Raw genomic sequence first — 21,631 nt, 5'->3', positions numbered from 1 at the left:
TAGTCCCACAACCCATTCCCGAGCCCCAGATGTAACCACACCCCGCTCCCCCCGAACGCAGTCGGACCCAGGCCTGGCCTGCACCACGGTTGTATGGCCACCCCCCATAGTCAGACAACCATTACCCCCCACCCCTCTCCCTAACCCCCTAAAAAATTCACTAATAAATGATTTCTTAAGTTTATGACAACTGTCTATGAGCGATAGCTTAGAAATACCATACGTAAATAAATAATCCGTCCTTATACTGCACCTCTGACCACACGCCAGCTTCCCACACTGTCATGCAATCCTGGCCTTCACAGCGCTGTGTTGAAGTAGGCTTAGGGCCAAGACAGTCTCTCTCTCGGGCTCTGATCAGGGTTCCATTTCTCAGTTGCTGAGTACAGGCTACCTGCCTATTCTGTGTCCCTTTCCCACATGTCCTTGAGCATGAAGTCCACTCAGTCATCATCCACCTAAAGAAAAAAAGGGGGGGAATCATGAATTGGCATTTAACTAGATCAGACATGTCAAACACAAGGCCCGGGGGCCGGATCCGGCCCACAAAGTGGTTTCATGTGGCCCACGAAGCCATCCTGGAAACAGTGAGGGAATGGCCCCCACTGCCTTGGCCCTAGCCCAGAGACCCTCCTTCTGTCAGAGACACTCAGATCTGTCCCACTCCTGCCCAGGCCCCATAGGCACCCTTGATGTGAACGATGTAGAGCTAGCCACGCCCACCCAGTAGGCCACACCTACTCTAGCCACGCCCACCCTGGCCATACCCACCCTGCCCCTCGAGGGCAATCGCAATGCTGATGAGGCCCTCAATGAAATTGAGTTTGACACCCCTGAACTAGATTTTCAAGCCAAAATAATCTTCAAAATATTTTCTAGTTCTGCCTGATTTTAAAATGCATTCTAATTGATCTTGGTTAATTCATTTTTTTGTAGATCCTTGTTGAGCACCACTAATATAACAGTCCTTTAACATATGAAATGACACAATTGTTAACCATCACTGATTACTATTAATCTTTTTGTTCTCCTGATGCAGATAATTTGAATTATCTAATTATATTTCTCACAATCTACATTATGTTTTTATGGAGAAGTTGAAAGCTGAAACAAATTGCTTTAAAAATCTTAGTGTATCTATTTTGTTAATTATCACTATTATAAATATATAGTTTAACTGATTAACTGCATCCTTTTGGAAATAAGATGATCATTCTTGAGGTTCTAATATACATAACTAAATATATAATATATAATATATATATAATATCTAGTACTTTTTGTTCCATAAAATCACAGAAAGAAGAATTAATAGTCAAGATCTGATAATTATGGTTGGAAATTTACATGTTACAAGTAGCCCCTCCCCATTTTCGCTTCCTATGTATCACTTCCTTGCTTAATTTTTTAGACAGAGGCATCCATTATCCATTCAATGTCAAAGAGAATATCCCACAACTATGAGTTACTTCCCAAGGGACAGCCTCTCATTCCATTTCAGTGTCCATTATATGAATCTGAATTTTGGGTCTCAGACTCACCTTGTATGGCATGGCTGCTCATTGCACTTTCGAATTTGTGGTTCAGGTTTTGTTAAATGTTTGCATTTCTTGCTATCCACAAAACTAATATGCTTATTCATAATTTTTGTGCAGGATACTGTTGTCTTTCTTTCACCTGGTAAAAAGGGAAACAAAGTTTGCAGAGATTTGATGACAACAGTTTTTATCATTGAATAAAATTATTCAAAATTACTGAAATATTAATAAATATGATAGCCATTTATACTTGGAAAAAAATCTAATGTTTTCACTCTTATTTTCACTTGGGGATAAATATCAAACTCCATCCTGAAACTGATAAAATAAATTAGCGAGGATGTCATATTTTTAGATAAAAGTTTTAAGATAGTTTTAAAAATATTACATTAAAACTTTGTAAAAAAAACAAACAAACCCAGAAATGAAAAAAATCTAGTTTTCTAACAGATAGGAACAACAAGTTTTATATTAGTCAAAATTTTAAATCTAAAGGAATACTTTTCCTAAATATTTATCTGTGCAACAATGTAGTTTATTAAAGAAAGTGTTAAGGGTTCTATTGCAGATATTAGAAACACCTAGAATAAGTCTAGAATAGCACATTCAATGCGGCAATGGAAATTTTAAAATCTTTTGACAAACAGTAGTTTGCCAAAATGATTGAAAGCAGTTACGTTGTTCTGAAAAAAGCAAAATAATTATGGCAAGAAAACTTCACAGCATTGTGATCACACTAAAACAGAATCACTGTGATCAGCTGATATAATAATAATAATAATAATAATAATAATAATAATAATAATAATAATAATAATAATAATAATAATAATAAGAAGAAGAAGAAGAAGAAGAAGAAGAAGAAGAAGAAGAAGAAGTTGGAAGGGACCTTGGAGGTCATCTAGTCCAACCCCCTGCTCAGGCAGGAAACCCTATACCATTTCAGGCAAATGGCTGTCCAGTCTCTTCTTAAAAACCTCCAGTGTTGGAGCATTCACAGCTTCTGGAGGGAAGTTGTTCCACTGGTTAATTGTTCTAACTGTCAGGAAGTTTCTCCTTAGTTCTAGGTTGCTTCTCTCCTTGACTAGTTTCCATCCGTTGCTTCTTGTCCTGCTTTCAGGTGCTTTGGAGAATAGCTTGACTCCCTCTTCTTTGTGGCAGCCCCTGAGATATTGGAACACTGCTATCATGTCACCCCTCACCCTTCTCTTCATTAAACTACACATACCCAATTCCAGCAACCGTTCCCTATATTACCTGGAAAGGAACGGGGTGTTTTTTACTCATTGTCCTATCAGACAGATCATTTCATGTTCTATGTGAATAACATTTATGAACATACATTGAAGGGCCAATTGGAATCCCTTTTCATTTTGCCAGAGGTTTACCAGAACAAAACAAAACCAAGTTTGACTTTTTCTATGTTAAAAGTATTAGTCTTTGTATCTTACCCCACTTATATAAATATTTTGAACAATTCTGCTTTTTCACTGCAATTGGGCTGACTTAGTAGCCCTAATGACAAAATTAATATAATGGAAGCAGCATCAAATTACATCAATACATATGTAGCTATACCCACAAATGTATAATCATTACCTCCTCCACATACAGCATTACAGTCTTCCCAACCTGAGTGGGTCCACATAAATAGAGGCTCCGATACCTTTGTGCTCTGATTCTCGTTAACTGGATCTAAAGGAATAGTATATTCATAATGTAGTCCATAATTCTGATCTTGAAAAAGCAGGACCTGTAACACATAAGTAATTAATATTTGTATGACTAGATATGACAAAAATGCAGACATGATAAAAAAGAAACATCAGTCTACAGAAAATCATACAGAAATTCCATAATAAATGCCCAACATTCAGAGTTAAAACTATCTTCCAGCAGGCAAAATAAGTCTGGTCTCAATCAATATAAGAGACTTCATTTATAGGAAGGAAGGAAGGAAGGAAGGAAGGAAGGAAGGAAGGAAGGAAGGAAGGAAGGAAGGAAGGAAGGAAGGAAGGAAGGAAGGAAAAATCTGTCAGCATACCCTGAGAATTCTGCCAGCCATCCAACAATTGTGTTAGCTAGGAATTCTGGTACAAGTAATCCTTGACTTACAACTACCGGTATTCGTTTTCTGAATGAAGTTACAATAGCACTGAAAAAAGTGACTTGTGACCATTTTTCACACAATTGTTGCAGCATTCCTATGGTCAGATGATCAAAACTCAGATGCTTGGCAACTGACTTATATTTATGAAAGTTTCAATGTCCCGGGGTCATGTGATCACCTTTTGTGACTTTCTGACAAGCAAAGTCAATGGGAAAGCCAGGTTCACTTAACAACTATTTTACTAATTTAACAACTGCAGTGATTCACTTAACTATGGTAAATATAGTTGTAAAATGGGCCAATGGTCACTTAATCACTGTCTTGCTTAGCAATGGAAATTTTGGGCTCAATTGTGGTTGTAAATTAAGGATTACCTGCAATTGTAGATCTATAATTAGTCTACTCAACAAAGCCAGACTTTATTTTTGTTGTCTCCATTATCCTATTCATGATTGTTCCATATACTTCATGTATGTATACATAAGTACAAATACAAAACTATCTCGGTGTGTTGATTTGCATTCACTTATAAAAGCTTATTTGTTTATACTGGTTCTTTCCACTGAAATGAATTAAAAATTTGATGTTCTGCACTTTCACATATCCATGCTCCGAGCACAACTACAACTTTCCCATATATTCTGAATAGTAATCAGAGTTAGCACTTCAAGAGTTTGAGCATATTTGAGATTATGGAGAAATTAAAGATCCAGTATTTTAATAATTTTAAGTATAGTTTAATTTATCTTTAGCATATTGTTTGTATTATGTATACATCCCCTTTTCTCCTAGATTTTTAGAATATATACATTCTTGAGATATTACCTAATCAAGGAAATACTTTTCACAGAGAATGATGCCAAACCCTATCTTCAGTCCTGAAGAATGTAGGTCTTCTAATACTGATATGTGTTACTAATGGGATCGTGTTATGTTGCAGATTCCCATTCGGAAATAGCTGGCCACTTTCTTGATATGAACCATAATGTGTTGGACTAAATGAGCCTGTTGTCTGATCTGGCATAACTTGTTTTGTGTTCTTATGTTATTCTAAGTTGGTTACCATACTGCTTGCAAAACAATAACTATATATAAACATAAACATTTCACCCTGTAGCGTAGAATACATTTAAATAATTATCCATGCTACTATACCAATAAATGTAAAGGTGATGTAGTTGGACCTTTGGCAGAAATTTTTTCCCACAGACCTCTCCTAACATAATGGACAGTGGTACCAGCAATGTTGAATGTTCCAGAATGTTCTATCTTCCAATCACTATTAATAGACTGTTTGCTGGCATCTCGAAGTGCTGAGGACACATTAGAAAACAGTACAAAAGAGTGTGTTTCATGTCAGACCTGATTATTATGCTAAAAGAGCCATCTTATAAAAAATTAAAACAAGTTAAGATTAATAAACATAATAATAAAATTCCAGTAAGAAAACAGCTGTACTTCTGCTGAATAACAAGTTATATGTACTTTCGGAATTCTCTTAACATTCAATACAGATATCACTATATGAAAAGCCTATAATAATTAATCTACCACTATAATATGGATACTCCAAATTATTAATTGGAAATCATTTACTTTAAAACACAGTGATACAATAGAAGAATATATATGTAACATTATAGTACTTTAAATATGATATTCATACTGTACCATTGTTCTTACAGCTTAAAAATTCTATGGATGGAACAGAACTGCGATAAGAAAGTTGGTTCCAAATTTTCTAGAATTAGAAATCCCATAATCTTACTACTGACCATGCTGGTTTAGACTGCTGGGATATGAGAGTCAAAGTAGTTTTCTATTTACTAACTTGAACTTCCTTTCTTCTTTTCGTCCTTCTCTCTCTCTCTCTCTCTCTCTCTCTCTCTCTCTCTCTCTCTCTCTCTCTCCCTCACACTCACACACACACACACACACACACACACACATACACACAACACACAAACACTTTGATGAATGGCTTGTGGGATCTGAGTGCTTATAAAAGAAATTAATAATTTACTTTGACTAATTTTACTTTACTTTGACTATGTAATCTATTGATGACAATTGTTTGCAAATACATAACATAAAGCAAACTCTCGACTTAAACTTCCTATAGATTTGCATATATTCTGGATATTTGTAACTGACTTTTGAAATGAAACCTATCCTGTCTTTGATCTATCCTGCCAGAAATAATGCTTTTTGGCTATTTCCTTTCTACAGCTTAATCAAGCCACACATTTAATGTCAACTTATATAGATTACTAGGAACTGTCAGTACTGATTCATAGTCTTTCACTGTTCTTCCTGTAATGTGAATTTTGATAGTTCAGACTCAGAAATACAGAATTAAATAGGCTTGACGTCCTCTAGAAATGGTGGCTCTAATGTGTACTTTCTCACTGAAGTTCCATATTTGTCATTAATTATGTGAAAGTGATTCAGTTACTCAACTCTTGCCCCCAAATTCTTCATAGTTTTATCTTTGTGTGAGTCACTCCTGGCAATCAATTCCCATCCATATTTGGACTGTTTTGTATTGTTTCTATAGGAAACAATGGCAATAACACCATCAAAAATACAATTAAATTATCCAAGAATCATTTTGGCCACCAAAGGACAGGAAAAAAATACAAATAGTGTGAAATGTTCTGTAATATTTGCAGTATTCAATAATGCAGCAGTGCTAAAAAGCTTTTCTCTTTTACTGTCATGACATTTTATTTAATAAAATAAAAGTGAAAAGGCCCACACTGGAATACAGTGGAAACCATAATATCATCAAACTTGTTGATGACTTCTAGTACAATTGTTAGTGGAGAAATACCCTCTGCCCAAGACAGAACACATTTAAGTAATACATTTATCATGTAATATTCTGCTATTTTCAAAGAAACATAATTGGAAAATCAGATACTACCTAAAGGTGTGAATATGATCTCTCAAGAAAATGTGAACTTTTCCACAATATGCTATACCATCATTCTATTTCTAGTTATTATCTTAATCTGATTTCTGCTTGTTTAAGCTATCCACAATATGTACTCAATACACAGTACACAATATTGCCTTCCTAATTTATGGCTGTTATCTCAAGTACCACCGCATGCAGCAACTACAAACACACACACACACACACACACACACACACACACACACACACAACAAATGAAGGTAAAAGAAAGCCTACTGCACCAGAGAAGACAAAGGAGCTATCTTCCCCAAACTATGTGATGGAAGCCAAAGCACAGGATAAGAAAACCTCTACATGCCATCTGCTTTTTGCTGCCTAGATGTATTGCAACTGCCATTCCCAGACAAGGATTACAGTTGCAACATGTCATGCTGAGAAAAACACTCTTTTTTAAAAAAGTATGTAAGAACTAGTAACCTCATGTGGAGGTTATGAGTCAAAACAGTCTGTTGGTATGTCAGTTGCAGCTTTCTTTGAAGCAACGTGCCTTTGTACAGTTAATAATGCCTTCATTGAGTCATGTTTGACTACTGCAATATATTCTATTTAGGCTGTCTTAAAGCCTAATTGGAAACTGCAGTCGATTCCAAAGGCTGCGGTCCAATTGTTGGAGGGTGACAGCTTGTTTTTTTACGGTGGGCAAAACTTACACTGTGAGCAACCAATAACTTTCTGTGTAAAATTAAAAATTCTGATTACGACTTATAAAGCCCTTTATGGCATGAGTCCTTTCTAACTGGAATCTGCCTACCCTGTGCACGTAGGTTGAGCAGGCATGGTGAAATTCTCACCAATGAGGGGGAAGAGGGTAGAGTATGAAAGCAGGACTTCTCAGTGGCTATCCCTATGTTATAATAATATCTTGTCTCTCCCAAATTAAGATGCCTCCACCCCATTACTATTTATGATATAATAATGTTCTACATAACATATGGTTTCCTGTTTGAGGGTGCTCTTGTTCTTACATCCAGTGTTAGATTCTTTTAGAAATTTTTATGGTAATTTCTACATAATGTCTTAATAATTGTGGAATTTCATATTATACGATTTACAGTATGTACAGAATCCTGCATTGGAGTGTCAGGACATTTTGTAAATAAATAATAAATAAGTTGAAGTGCTTTATCCTTTTCTAGTTAAAAATTATCCACCAGGCCTATGTATCTCATTTACACAACTCATTCAAAAGCTGAACTAAATAATATTTGTATTCAAGTGACTATTTGGATTTTTACATTGGCCTTTTTAATATAGAGCTCCCTAACAAAGAAGAATTCAAGTCCAGGAGTATGAATGTCTTAGCCACAAAACGCTTCCTGGATAAGTCTTAGTAAAACGTTTACTTGGGACAAGTCTGTAGAAGTCCAATTAACACATTGTTAATCATTCAATCATGTCCAACCCTCAGCCACTCTATGTATCAGCATTCTTCATGACCCTCTGTCTTGTACCACTTCCTTCAGATCCGCCATGGTCATCCTGATGTTATCCGCATCCAGCCAACAGGTACTAGGGTGATCCTTTCTCCATTTTCTGCTGATCCCTCCCAGCATGACTGACTTTTTGAGTGAGTCATCTTGTATGACATGGCCCAAGTTAAGATAGCCTTTATGATAGCCAATTACTACTCAGAATAGTTAATACTCAGAACCAGGGCTTTTTTTCTCATAGAATGCTCAGAACGGTGTTCCGGCACCTTTTTTTTTGCAAAAAAAAAAAAGCTCCGTCTAAAAGCCTATTGCAGGGCTAGGCAATCTTGGCCCTTTTTTATGACTCATGGACTTCAACTCCCAGAAATCTTGAGCCAGCCATGCTGAGGGGAAAGGGAGAGGTTTTCAAGCTGAGCCATGCTGGCTCAGGAATTCTGGGAGTTGAAGTCCTTGAGTCATAAAAGAGCCTGCCCTACAGGAGGACATTAAAGTTATTTACAGGGTTACTTCTTTTGGAACTAAACTTTTAGAATCTAAAACAGCTAATTAAAAAAAGCCAACAGGAAAGAACCTCACATTTTTCATCTGCTTCTGTCTTTTGGAAGGTAAAATTAGATAACAAAATAATTATTTCCTCTGTTAACATCTCTGCAATGAATTCAAACATTTTTCTCAATGTAATATGTCTAATTTAGCTGACGCTGAGCTTGTCGATCTGAAGGTCGGCAGTTTGGCGGGTCGAATCCCGAGTGCCGCATAGCAGAGTGAGCGCCTGTTACTCGTCCCAGCTTCTGCCAACCTAGCAGTTCGAAAGCACGTAAAAGTGCAAGTAGAAAAATAGGGACCACTACGGTGGGAAGGTAACAGCGTTCCGTGCGCCTTTGGCATCTAGTCATGCCGGCCACATGACCACGGAGACGTCCTCGGACAAGCGCTGGCTCTTCGGCTTTGAAACGGAGATGAGCACCGGCCCCTAGAGTCGGAAACGACTAGCACGCATGTGCGGGGGAACCTTTACCTTTACCTTTTAGAAAAAAAATAGTATCTTTTGTACAGACTCTTGAAAACTATTTTGAATCTAACCTTCTGTTACAACTAAACCACTTTAAATTTAACAATTCTTAAGAATCAAATGTTCTTAATTTGGACTTTACTTTTACTGTTTGGACTGTTGTGTGTTTTGAAAAATAGATTATTTAGAATCTAGTTATGTTGCACTTCAGTCTTTAAATAATTAATCTAGTATATACATAACATATGATGTTTTCCATGGTGAGGTTAACATCAATAACAACATTTATTAAAAAGGCTAAAATAATTTCTGGTAGTATTATCTGTACATTAAAATTTTGTTTAGTCACAATCTTTCACTTTTCACATTCTGGAAAGTGGTGGTCATGTATCCTAGCAAAAGATGTTACATATGTGCATAAGTGTAGTCAGTAGCATATGCCATTTTAAAAGTATCAGACATGCAAAGAAAGAAAAATAAGTCCAAAATATCTGTATTACATCCAGAAATGCCAACTTTGCAACCAATATTTCTCATCCATAACTATGGCACCCTAAGGATACCTGCATACATGCAAATGCTTCTCTGGGATCAGTAACACAGCAGGGATTGCTTTTTCCTTCCAGTAACAGATTGCTGGGAAATACAAAACATGGCCTTAAGAATTCCAATGTTTGTTACAAAATTTTCTGGACGTGGTTGGAAAGAGGCCTAGAAATGCCAGCACAAATACATCACACTTGCTGAACATGCACACGCAACTAATTATAATCTTCAATTATATGTGATATGCTATCAAGGAAAATGTATAGATATAGCCAGCAGACGTTTAGGGAACCTTTATTTTTCATACACTGTTCGAATTTTGTTTTAATGCCATGGTGATACACAATCAAATGTAGTCAGTCTTTTTTTTTAATCCCAATGCATCTGTTCGTTAAATACAGTATAACAAAGTTTTGGATGATGGAATTATTTTTTATCTAAGGATAACTAATGATAACAGCTCTTAAATCTGTTATTTTGTTTTATTTTTGCACAAAAATTGTATAATTTGCATTTGCATTCATTTACAAATGGAATATGTTGTTAAAATGTATTGGTGTTAAAATAATTAGTGCACACATATACCTAAAACCAGTTTATTGCATTTGGCAATTGTACTAAAAAAAATCTCGTTGTCAAACAATATCATTCATTTAACTTGAAATCAAGTGAAAAATTGATTTAAATTATTTTATTAAAACAAATTAATGGCAATTCTTTTATAAGAAGTTGCCTCAAACAAAATGAGTTTGACATGCCTGCTCTAGATAGTTGAATGCTCCAAAATAAATTCTAGACCAGGCCTGTACATGCAGCCTACCAAGTACCCTTGGACAGAGCACAGACTTTTTTTTTAAAAAAAGTAATAAAATCACCACCACTGCCCTGAAAGTCATGTTGCCTAGTGCCTCCACGGCTTACCATGACCATGAGCTCCAACACTGTAGATGTTCCTCTAGTCACCAAATCATTGATTAGCCCACCAGCATTCCTTTGCAGACCACAAAGATTTTTAATTTATCAATGTGGGCCTTTCCCTTCTACAAGTTGCACAGACCTCTTCTAGATTTTCCTCTTGCCTTTCTTGGTCTGTCATTGAGCAAGAATTGACTTTGTAGGGAAGCATATTATCGTTTGATGTATATTTAACATATGTTCTACCTTTATTTACCGATTATATAATATTTGTATGCAATTTGTATGCACCTGGCGAAGTTTGGGGCAACTTACAATATTTTTAAAATCATAAGATTAAAACATAAAAGCAGGGCTTTTTTTCTCATAGAACACTCAGAATGGCGTTCCGGCACCCTTTTTTGCACAAAAAGAAGAAAGCTTTTGCACAAGCTATGCTACTCCCTCTATTGGCTTTCAAAAGCCTATTGGCTTTTGAAAGCCAATAGGAATTGCTGCTGAGTGTGCCAAAAGACCTGGCCGGCAAATGTTGCACCGGCAAGTTGTCTGCAGCGAAGGCGATTTGGCAGGAACTTTGCATCCCTCCCTGCTGCCCAACTACACTATCTCAACTAGGTAAGTAAGAGAGGACAAGGAGTGGGAGGTGGGTTCTGCGGAGTCCATGTGCACTCCTTCCTTGTGCTCCCCTGTGTCAGCCAGGCTGGTGGCCTACCTGGTGCTGGACCTGTGCCACTGTCGCCTCACCCTGTGTGCCTAAGTGGCCCGCACCGCCTCCGCCGCCCGCCCCGCGCAGCCCCGCCATATAGAGCAGGCCCCGCTGCTCCCACAGCGGCAGCCACATCAGCTCCAGCCCTGGGGGGCAGCCCGCCACCAACACCCCTCACACCCGTGACCGCAGCAATGCTCCCCCCGCCCCCCCGCCTCCTGTGGCCACCAAGATGAGAGTTCCGGTACCTTTTTTTTTTAGAAAAAAAAACACTGCTCAGAACAGTTCAACTAGCTGATATTGCATGGATGTAAAATTTATCACCGTTATGAATCTAAAGAGGAAATCCACATAGCTACCTTTTGATTGGAAGAAGCCAAAGAGTGGTGCATCTCCCCACAGATGCAAAAACAAAAAATTCTAGAAAATGCACCCAGCTGAGAAAAGGAAAATAGTAGTTAAATAAGAGAGATCACCAGCCTTGTGTGGCAAGTGATTTAGAATATAAAAGTACAAGGGAAATAACTGTAGGGAAATGTGTTTGGAAAACTACAGGCATATGAAATTATATATATTAGAATTATATATTATATGAGAAGAAATTATTTGGCTACTGGTGACACCTCTGTGATTGGCATGACATTGTGGCGATATTGTGTGAATACTGCAGATTCCTGAGCTTATATGTTTTAATTATTGTATCTGTTTTCTCTTTTTTATATTACATATTCTTCATATATGGCATATCCATTTCTCCTTTTATGCTTCTAAATGTGGCAACACTTCCATTCCTGTTATTGCCATTCTCATATTTCCTCTTAGAAAACATATCAATACTATCTTCACATAAACAGATCCAGATGTGGATTGATATGATTTTTCAGGTCTTCCCCTTTGATCTGTACAGATGCAACATGCATGCAAACAATTTCATTTGAGGAAAATGGGCAATATGTTTTTGAAGCTTTCCTGGGCCCTTCAGCTTGTAAAAACATAATTAAATATGCTTTGGAGAAAAATGAGTTTAAAAAAATGCATTCCATTTGCAAAGTCAGGAAAAGAACTCTAGATTTAAACAGGAATCTTGTTCTTCTCTTCTGAATGTTTTGCATATCATCAAAAGATAATTAAATATTATGTGCATTAAAAAAAAACATTCCTGATCTTGTCTGTGACAAACTCACCCAATCCAGAAGCAATACTTTATACCTGGCACATTGCATATACTCTTGAGAATTTTAGTTCACTCAAGATGCATTCACACACATACCAAACACACACCACACACACACACCACACACACACACAGAGAGAGAGAGAGAGAGAGAGAGAGAGAGAATGAGAGAGAGAGAGAGAATTTTTAAAGCACGACTACACTGCAAGATTAAAATCAAGCGGCGTTTATATGTATGATATACTTTACACAAAAAAGCCCTTTGGTAGCATGGGAACTTCTTTTGTGTGCTATAGTTCCCAACACTGATTATTATTCTAAGCCAGGGTCGGCAACCTGATTTGGTGAAAGAGCCACTTGGAACCGGTTCCCTCACAAAAAAAAAAAAATTGGGAGCCGCAAAATGTACATGTGCATGCGCGCGCATGTGCACATGTGCAGAACAGGGCTTGATTAAAGAGTGGAGCCTACCTAAGGCGAGATATGCACCAGCCCTGCCCCCTGTCCAGCTCTGGTATGGATGGCTGTGCCGTGCTGACTTCTCCTCTCCTCGGAAAAGACTGCTTCAAGGGAGCAGAGGAGGAGGCCGACGGGGAGAAGGAGCTGCTGTGGCAAATCTTTCGAGGCTGCTACTCGGGCTCGCCTATCTCAGCCTGCTGCGGGATTGGGGGGGGTTGTGGGATTTTTGCATGCAGTTTACTTGGCGGGGGAGGAAGAGGAGGAAGTGCAGAGCAGCCAGTCAGAGCCCAGATTGTTTGCTTATTGAGAGAGAGAGAGAGAGAGAGAGAGAGAGAGAGAAAGAAGGAGGGAAGGAGGGAAGGAAGAAAGACAAGAAAGGAAGAAGGAAGGAAGAATATGGGAAGGAAGGAAGGAAAAAATAAAGAAAAAGAAAGAAAACGGTTGCTGCTTGACTCGCTGCAGCCGGGTGTGTTGTCTGGCTGGCAGCTTTCCGTGGGCCTCTGGGGGTGCAGGGAGAAAGATGCATTCTCCAACCGCTCTTCCTTTCCCTCCTCTGGGCTGGGCTGCAATATCGCCCGCTGCTTCTCCGCCTCCTCCTTCCTCCTCCCCTCCCTTGCAGAAAAAAAGGAGAAGGCAGGGGGTTTCCCTTCCTTGCCCAATCCTAGTGTTTGCAAGAGAGGCAGAAGTGATTGCCCTTTTGCAAGCAGGAAATCTTGTGGGTCTCCTCACGAGGAAGGAAACCCCAGATACGGGGCAAGCCAGGGAAAGTATGTCTGTGTATATATTTGGTGGTGGTGGGAATCCCTGGCTGCAATTCCCATACAAGATTTCCTGCTTGCAAAAGGGCGATCACTTCTGCCTCTCTTGCAAACACTGGGATTGGGCAAGGAAGGGAAACCCCCTGCCCCACTGCCTGCCTTCTCCTTTTTTTCTGCAAGGGGGGAGAGGAGGAAGCAGAGAAGCAGGGGCAAGATTGCAGCCCAGCCCAGAGAAGGGGAAGGAAGAGCCGGTTGGAGAATGCGTCTTTCTCCCTCCACCCCCAGAGGCGGAACAAAGCAGAGCGGTGAAGAATGTGGAGGGCTCTTGGAATTTTGGAAGCCACCGAAGAAAGAGAAAGAAAGAAAACAGGAAGAAAAGGAAGGAAAATATAACCTTCAGCAAAGCAGCTTCCATGCAAAAGAAACATATTTGCACTTATGTGAGCAGACATGTGCCCCCACAAGAAGCTCCCCCCCTCAGCCTCCCCTAAGCCAAAAACCTCACCCTGACTTAATTGCAGGTGAAACCTGCCGAAAGCCCAACTAGCCCGTGCAGAAGCACTGCCTTCTCGCCTTTCCAGGGCGCTCCAGCCCAGCTTCTTTCCTCCCTTTTAGCTGGACAACCTGTAAAATTGGCCTTTTCTATTTATTTATTTATTTATTTATTATTATTTATTTATTGGGGGGGAATCTGCAAGCATACCAACTGGGGCAGCGGGTTGGGCCGGAGAAGAATGGGAGCGAGGAGAGCGACCAGGCCTGGAGGACACACGACCTGTCCACCAGCTGATCCAGGCTGAGCTCCTTGCGAGCAAGCACGCTGGCCCGGTGATGCCAAGGCTGCTTTGGAAAGCAAAAGTAAGCATCAGGCAAAGCGGAGCTCAGTTTCTCGGCTTGCCTCTGTCCCTTGGAGCCAGGAGGTGCCCCTTTGGAGGAGGAGGAGGCACCGTCAATCTGGTTGCTGCATCTCTTCCCTCACGGGTGGGGTGGCCATTGGGGGAGGCTCCTGAGCCCCGCAGCTCTTCTGAGGGGAGGAGTATGGGGAGGGGCTGTGCTGAGATCGGAGCTGCTTGTGCCTGCTGAAGAACGTCGCGGCTCCGCTTGCCTGGCAGGGCGGGGGCAATCTGGCAGGGCGGGGGCAATCTGCCCAGCCTCCCCGCATGTCTGGCAAGTGGAAAAAATCTGCCTGGCCTCCCCTCCGGCCCCGAGCAGCACTTCTGCCTTGCCCACACATTTGTTCAGCCTCCACTTTCCTGGCAAGGCAGAGGAAATCTGCTCGTCCTCCCCTCCGGCCCCGAGCAGCATCTCTGCCTCGCCTGTGCATTTGTTCAGCCTCCACTTGCCTGGCAAGGTGGAGGAAATCTGCTTGGCTTCCCCTCCGGCCCCGAGCAGCATCTCTGCCTCGCCCGCGTGTTTGTTCAGCCTCCGCTTGCCTGGCAAGGTGGAGGCAATCTGCCCGGCCTCTCCTCCGGCCCCGAGCAGCACTTCTGCCTCGCCTGCACGTTTGTTCAGCCTCCGCTTGCCTAGCAAGGCGGAGGAAATCTGACCGGCCTCCCCTCCAGCCCCGAGCAGCACTTCTGCCTCACTCGCGCGTTTGTTCAGCCTCCACTTTCCTGGCAAGGCCCTCCATTAAAAAGGTAACACAAGCATGCCTCACTATAACCAACTCTGACATGTCAAGTATCAGCTACATTTTATTCATTTTTAATTAGGACATTTATAGTGATATTTGCAATATTTATTGATGGCTTGTGAACATTGGAAAAAATGACGTGTTGGAAAACTAATTTTTGCTGTATTAAAAATTAAATACAGACTACAAATCATACTCAAATTAGTATTCAGTTCTCACTCTCTAACTTACTCCCAAGTCACTTAGCATTGGAAGGTGGTGGGGGAGGGAAGACAAATGTATTCTAAGAATTACAGCTATCTAATTAGGCTCTTGGATACATTGATTCATTCTTTTTCAAAATGGACCTTGCATGTACCTTCTTTGGCAATACTGCTAACTACACAGTAAGATTATATGATATCATTTTTTAGACTTGTATTTATATTCAGAGGTAATTCCCATCCACTTCAAGAAGAGTTAGCCCCCTACAGCCTTCCACAAATTGTAACACTGTAACTAATACAGGGGTGCGCAATTATGACAATTTTATAACCTTTGGATTTCAACATCAGGGAAAGAATTCCTGAGCCAGCAGGTTGTAAACTTGCTATAGTTTTCCACTCCTGGACTAATATGTGTGTAACTACTTTATATCACCTTTCACTTTTCAATCTACTGCTTTGGCAAACTTAGATTCTTTTAAATATTTCCACAAGGCAAAAGCAGTATCAGTTGAGTCTGACAAACATTAGAAATCATAATTCTGGATATTTTCCAAAATGAGCTTTCGGTTGCTGTCAGTTTTATCTTTTTTTTGTGAGTGCTTAGAAACTTAGCTCTGCCAGTTTTTCTCTTTCAGTATTTAGTTGATTCTGTGGTAAATTATAAGAGACAGCAAGTCCCACAGAGACTTCTTTGTTTCTGTGTTTTACAAAAACTATTTACAGACCTCTAGTCATGAAAAGATTTGTGAATTTTGCAACTTTTGAATCAATCGTTCTAAAACAGCCAAACTAAGTGCTAACACTTGGCAAAACACCAAATCAGCTAGTTCGTTAAAAAAAAATCACTGAAATTTTTGATCAATTTACTGTTTTCACTTTTTAGGGAACTGCATTCAAAATATGTTACAGTTAGCTACAGCTACCACAAAAGGGTTCACAACAGTTTATATTCTATTAACTAATTCTACTGCATTGGTTATGGTAATAAGAAAAAAATTGATATAAACAGTAAAGCTATGCAATACATACAGAAACTATTTGAAACAGTAGGCTATATTAATAAATTGCTAGCATTCCAGTTGGTCAGTTTTAATCTGATCAATAACAACCTTATTACTTTTTTTCTGAAATTCTGAACTAGAATGCTTCCATTGTGCTACTTAAAATTTAAGATTTAAGATGCTGGTACTTACCTTTAAAGCCCTACATGGCTTAGGACCGGGATACTTGCAGGACCATCTGCTGCCAGGAACGAATTCCCATCGCCCAGTACGCTCACACAGAGAAGGCCTCCTCAGGGTACCGTCGGCTAGACAATGTCGGCTGGCGACCCCCCAGGAGGAGGGCCTTCTCTGTGGGAGCACCAGCCCTGTGGAACCAGCTCCCCCATGAGCTTCGGATGGCCCAAGATCTCCAGTCCTTTCGCCGTGGCCTCAAAACACTCCTTTTCCACCTGGCTGACCTGGACTGACAGGGATTTTAATTATGTTTTTAATTTTTAACTCTAATTTTAATTTCTTTTAATTTTAATTTTAATTTATTGTACAGAGGCCTTTAATTTTAATTTTATCTTAACTTCTGTATTTATTATATGTTATTGTTGTTAGCCGCCCTGAGTCCTTCGGGAGATAGGGCAGCATATAAGTCCCAATAATAAATAAATAAATAAAATAATAAAAAAGGGAAGAATCTAATTGCTTTGGTTTCATCCAGGTTAGACAGACCCTCCAACCTGACAGTCACAATGTTTGATTTGATTTGATCACAACTTACCCAAGTAGCTGTGAGCTGGTTTTTCTTCCACAACTTTGATTCTTCTTGCTCCTGCAGGTATCACTAAGGCTTCCACATAACCTGAGCATATATACCGACATTTATATTGTTATCTGTTTATTTAAATTAAAATAATATTTATATTGAATTTGTTTCCATCTATTGAAAAATCTTTAAAATTATATTTGCTCTTGATGCCCTATTTTCTTTGTGTCAAATTTGTGGAATCTAGATTTTTGATTTTGTGCATCAAATTCTTGTTCTCTCCCCCCCTACCCCGATTATCAAGTATTACTGTATCTCACTTGAACAATTCTGAGTTGATTACAAACCTGTCCCCTTTATAGATTCCATGGACAATAAAAGGGAGGAAAAGTTTTTATCTTTTCTGAAAAATATCAATGAACCTATACCAGGGGTAGGCAACCTCGGCTCTTTTATGACTCGTGGACTTCAACTCCCAGAATTCCTGAGTCAGCTATTCTGACTCAGGAATTCTGGGAGTTGAAGTCCATGAGTCATAAAACAGCCGAGGTTGCCTACCCCTGACCTATACTATTCTTTATTCAAAGAAGCTATTTATTTTCCAAAAGGTTTGTCATGAATCTACGTCCTCCCTATTTTTTATCTCTGAGCTACAGTACATAAAGAAGTGCTAAACTGTTAAGTCAGCTGTCCTGTCAACTACTTGGGGAGTGTTCTATGGATCAGCTATTAACCAAAGCACTTTATTTTCCGACCATCCTACTTAGGACCAAAAAGATAGCCAGGGTGGGTCAAACATAAACTTCTAGTCTTTTCTTAATATGTAAGACTCTGTTGGAAGCATTAAACCAGGGGTGTCAAACTGCCAGCCCATGGGCCGGACGTGTCATGCGGAAGCTGTGCCCACACCATTGCCGGCACGTGACGTCGCGAGTTTGAGATCTCTGCATTAAAAAAATGGGGATATAAGAAATTTCACATACTCTATTATCCACTGACTAGTATTCTTAAACTAGTGGCGGTGGGCAGCTGAACAGGTCAAACCATCTCTTGTGCTAATGCTTTGTTAAACCATGCTTCACTGGATCATTCAGCAGCTGCCACTAGTCAGCAATATTAGGATGGGATTGCTAGCCACCTCTAAATAAGTTCATGAATGTTGAAAGCTAGAAAGAAAATCCTGCTCTGTTTTAACACAGAATGCAGAATAACAGAGTTGGAAGAGATCTCTTCCGCAGCCCCCAACCTTTTGGGCACCAGGGACCAGTTCCATGGAGAAAGATTTTTCTGCAGACTGGAGGGGACATGGTTTCATGTGCTGCCTGTATCCCACAGATGGAGCTTCACTTGTTTGCACAGCCAGGTTTCTGGCACGCTGCGGCCTGGTGCCAGTCCACGGACCAGGGATTGGGGACCTCTGTTCTAATCCACCCCCTTGCTCAGGCAGGAGACCCTATTCCATTCCAGTCTTGTATGTGTTCTTATAATCCCCCTCACAGTACAAACATTTATTATGAGAAGTAATATGCATGGGGGGGGGTCAATGTTCCAAATCTACAAGATGATAGCACTTGTGCTATGCACAAAGCCCTACCACTTGATACATGCATCGCTGAACATTTATATTAAGATTTTGCAGATTTTAACTTCCTCTTCAGATATCCATGATTGAAATTCTGTTGGAAATACTACTTTAATTAGTTGTTTTAAAGCTGAAATAGTTTAATTGAACTTTCTAAGTGTTTTTTGAAAGATCATTAATTACCAAATTCCTAGCAGGTTTTGTCAGATCATTCCTAATATAATTCAATTTATTATTCCCTTTCAGCAATCTGAAAGGGAATAGTAGAAGAGATTGGACAACCATTTCTCTGAAATTGTATAGGATCTCCTGCCTGAGCAGGGGGTTGAACTAGAAGACCTGCAAGCTCTCTTTCAACTCTTTTACTCTATTAATTCTGTTAGTCAGCAAACATTTTTGTTACAGCCAAAAGACACTACAAAACAAAGAAGCAGCAACAGCATAGCATCATCATCTGCTGATACTGAACTGGATATATACTGAATAATCACTGCATTTATTTGTTTACATTTCTTACATTTACCATGTGAATGGCTAATATCAAAGAGATTCACTACTGGCATTTTCACTGATTTCATTCACAAATTTTATAATTTTCACTTGGGCTGGTTCCATAGGATCAGGTAAAATATTTATATTAACATTCCTAAATTAATAAAAAAATATCAGAAGTAAATTTAACATATTTACATTGCTCCACTGTGGGCAGGGGGTAAGGAAATGGGACTTCTAGATTTCCTTCCCAACTCAGCAAAAATTACTTGGCAAATTCTAAATAGCTATATCCAAAATAAATATACAGAAATGTGTACTATCCGCAAATACAGTGTCTACGGTTACTCTGATCATAACAAAGCTAGACATTCATTCAAACACTTGAATGGGAAAAACCACAGCAGCAATACAGATTCAATAAAAACAAATACTACTTAATCATTAAGACCACAGATAAGCACTGTGGTTGCAAACTCCAGAAAGCTTCACATGCATAATTCTTGAAGAAATGAACAGGATTTATATCCATATAACTAGACATGAAATATAGCCTATGTTTTATAGTCCTTTAAATTTAATTTATTGACTGATAGGAAAATGATTATGTTTAACAAATTATTTCTACAAATCAGAAACAAGGGACGATTTCATAAGTAGTTCACCTATACTAAAATGTTCCTGTATTGTAAAGCAATCATTTTTTGTAGAAATATATAAGCTTGCTAGAAAAGGTATGGTGTACCTTACCTGGCATTTCTGAAAAGGTTAAATAGATTTCTATAGAATTACAAGACTGACAAATGAAGAACAGGAACCTTAAATTTATTTTTTATTTGTTCAATTTAAATGTATTAAGTAATATTATTAAGTAATTATTTAATATTTCTTTTTACCTCTGCCCTATTTTAGAATATTTAAGCTCTTAAAATAATTAATATAATATACTACAATAAATATACAATAATATAATATATAAAATACAACAATAATATAAGTAATATAATTAATACAATATAATAATATATTCAATAATATAATTTCAGTATCTAGACTCTTCAAGTTTAGGCATGAGTAGGCTTACTTGGGGGCCCAGACTGAAAAATTATGATACAAGCATTACAATGTTGTTATGCAAGCACCACCTTTTTTTATCTGCATTGTGATGTAGAATCCACATATGTGAGCGACAGAGCTCATGTTGTGATATTGCAGCATTCATTTTATCATTAAAAGGAAACTTTAATGTTTCATTAAATGCTGGTCCAGAAGCTGTGAAGTTGCATATAGGTTTTTCCATCAATTTTAAGCACAGATTCAAGTTATAAAAACTTCAAACATCTAGTTCATATTTTTGCACTCTTTATCCTATATGCAATTTCTTTACAGGACATAGAAACACCCAAACAATGAAAACATCTAATTTTCATTTAACTCCATCAATTTAAATCTAATTTTCAATGTGAAACATTGTTTGATTTGATGTGTTAATTGATTATTAATATATTTTCTGCTTCCGATTAAAGTGAAACCTCAGTTCCCTTTTATTGCAGGGGTCACCAACCCCTGGTCCATGGACCGGTACCGGGATGCAGGCAGCACACAAACCCACACACTCTCTGGTCCGCAGAAAAACCTTTCCCCATGGAACCGGTCCCTGGTACCCAAAAGGTTGGGGACCTCTGCTTTAGTGGACTTCAGGTGCAATGGATAACATTTCTGTCCCAACTTCCACCCAAAATAACAGACAAGGCCACTGGATGCAATGTACTCCAGATGGCACAATTAAATTTATTTTTTTACAATTTCTGCTACTATTTATATCATTTGTGTAATTACTTAATTATGCAACCGATATAAACATTGTGATGATATTTTTGTATTTGTTTGATATGTGAGCATACCTTCCCTCAAGAATTATATAGAACAATAGAAGAAGTTTGATATCTGCAGCTGGCATCTTTTTAATATTTGAATTAGCTTTTTTTTGACAAAGGAACAAGACTTTTAAGTAATATGATTATAAAGTTTGAGGAGTCATTGTGTTTCTAGCATCATTTCTAGGCCCTTTCTTCCCTTTCTTATTCCTATGTTGGTTAGCTTTGAGGTTGGATTGATTCTTTAATGTAGCTGTATGAGTTTATTTGTATTTTGTTAATTTAATATTAAAAAACCTATTCATTTTTTCTATAAATGAAATAATTTTGGGGGGGGCAAATGATCTTGTTTCTGTCCTTTGTTTAAAATTCTAGTGTTGATAACATTCTAATCCAGAACAATATTTACTGTTCAGGTACACAAAATAATCCCAGATAAGATCGTGTATCCAAAA

At 38.7% G+C, this 21,631-nt stretch overlaps 1 protein-coding gene across 1 annotated transcript in view; it reads right to left on the bottom strand.

Annotated features, from left to right (window-relative positions):
• ADAMTS19 (ADAM metallopeptidase with thrombospondin type 1 motif 19) overlaps positions 1-21,631 on the bottom strand; it is a gene marked incomplete at its 5' end in the record, with an annotated part of 123,768 nt that overhangs the window by 11,614 nt on the left and 90,523 nt on the right. Inside the window, 5 exons of the mRNA XM_081316933.1 lie at positions 254-458; positions 1,542-1,677; positions 3,138-3,291; positions 4,804-4,961; positions 17,241-17,321. Coding sequence (XP_081173059.1) covers positions 254-458; positions 1,542-1,677; positions 3,138-3,291; positions 4,804-4,961; positions 17,241-17,321 — 734 coding nt within the window. The remainder of the gene's footprint in view (positions 1-253; positions 459-1,541; positions 1,678-3,137; positions 3,292-4,803; positions 4,962-17,240; positions 17,322-21,631) is intronic.

Source organism: Vipera berus (assembly GCF_964194415.1).
Source record: "Vipera berus genome assembly, chromosome: 2".
In the NCBI taxonomy this organism is placed as follows: domain Eukaryota; kingdom Metazoa; phylum Chordata; class Lepidosauria; order Squamata; family Viperidae; genus Vipera; species Vipera berus.
Note: the sequence above shows the minus strand (reverse complement) of the source record. Positions and strands in the feature narration are given on the sequence as shown.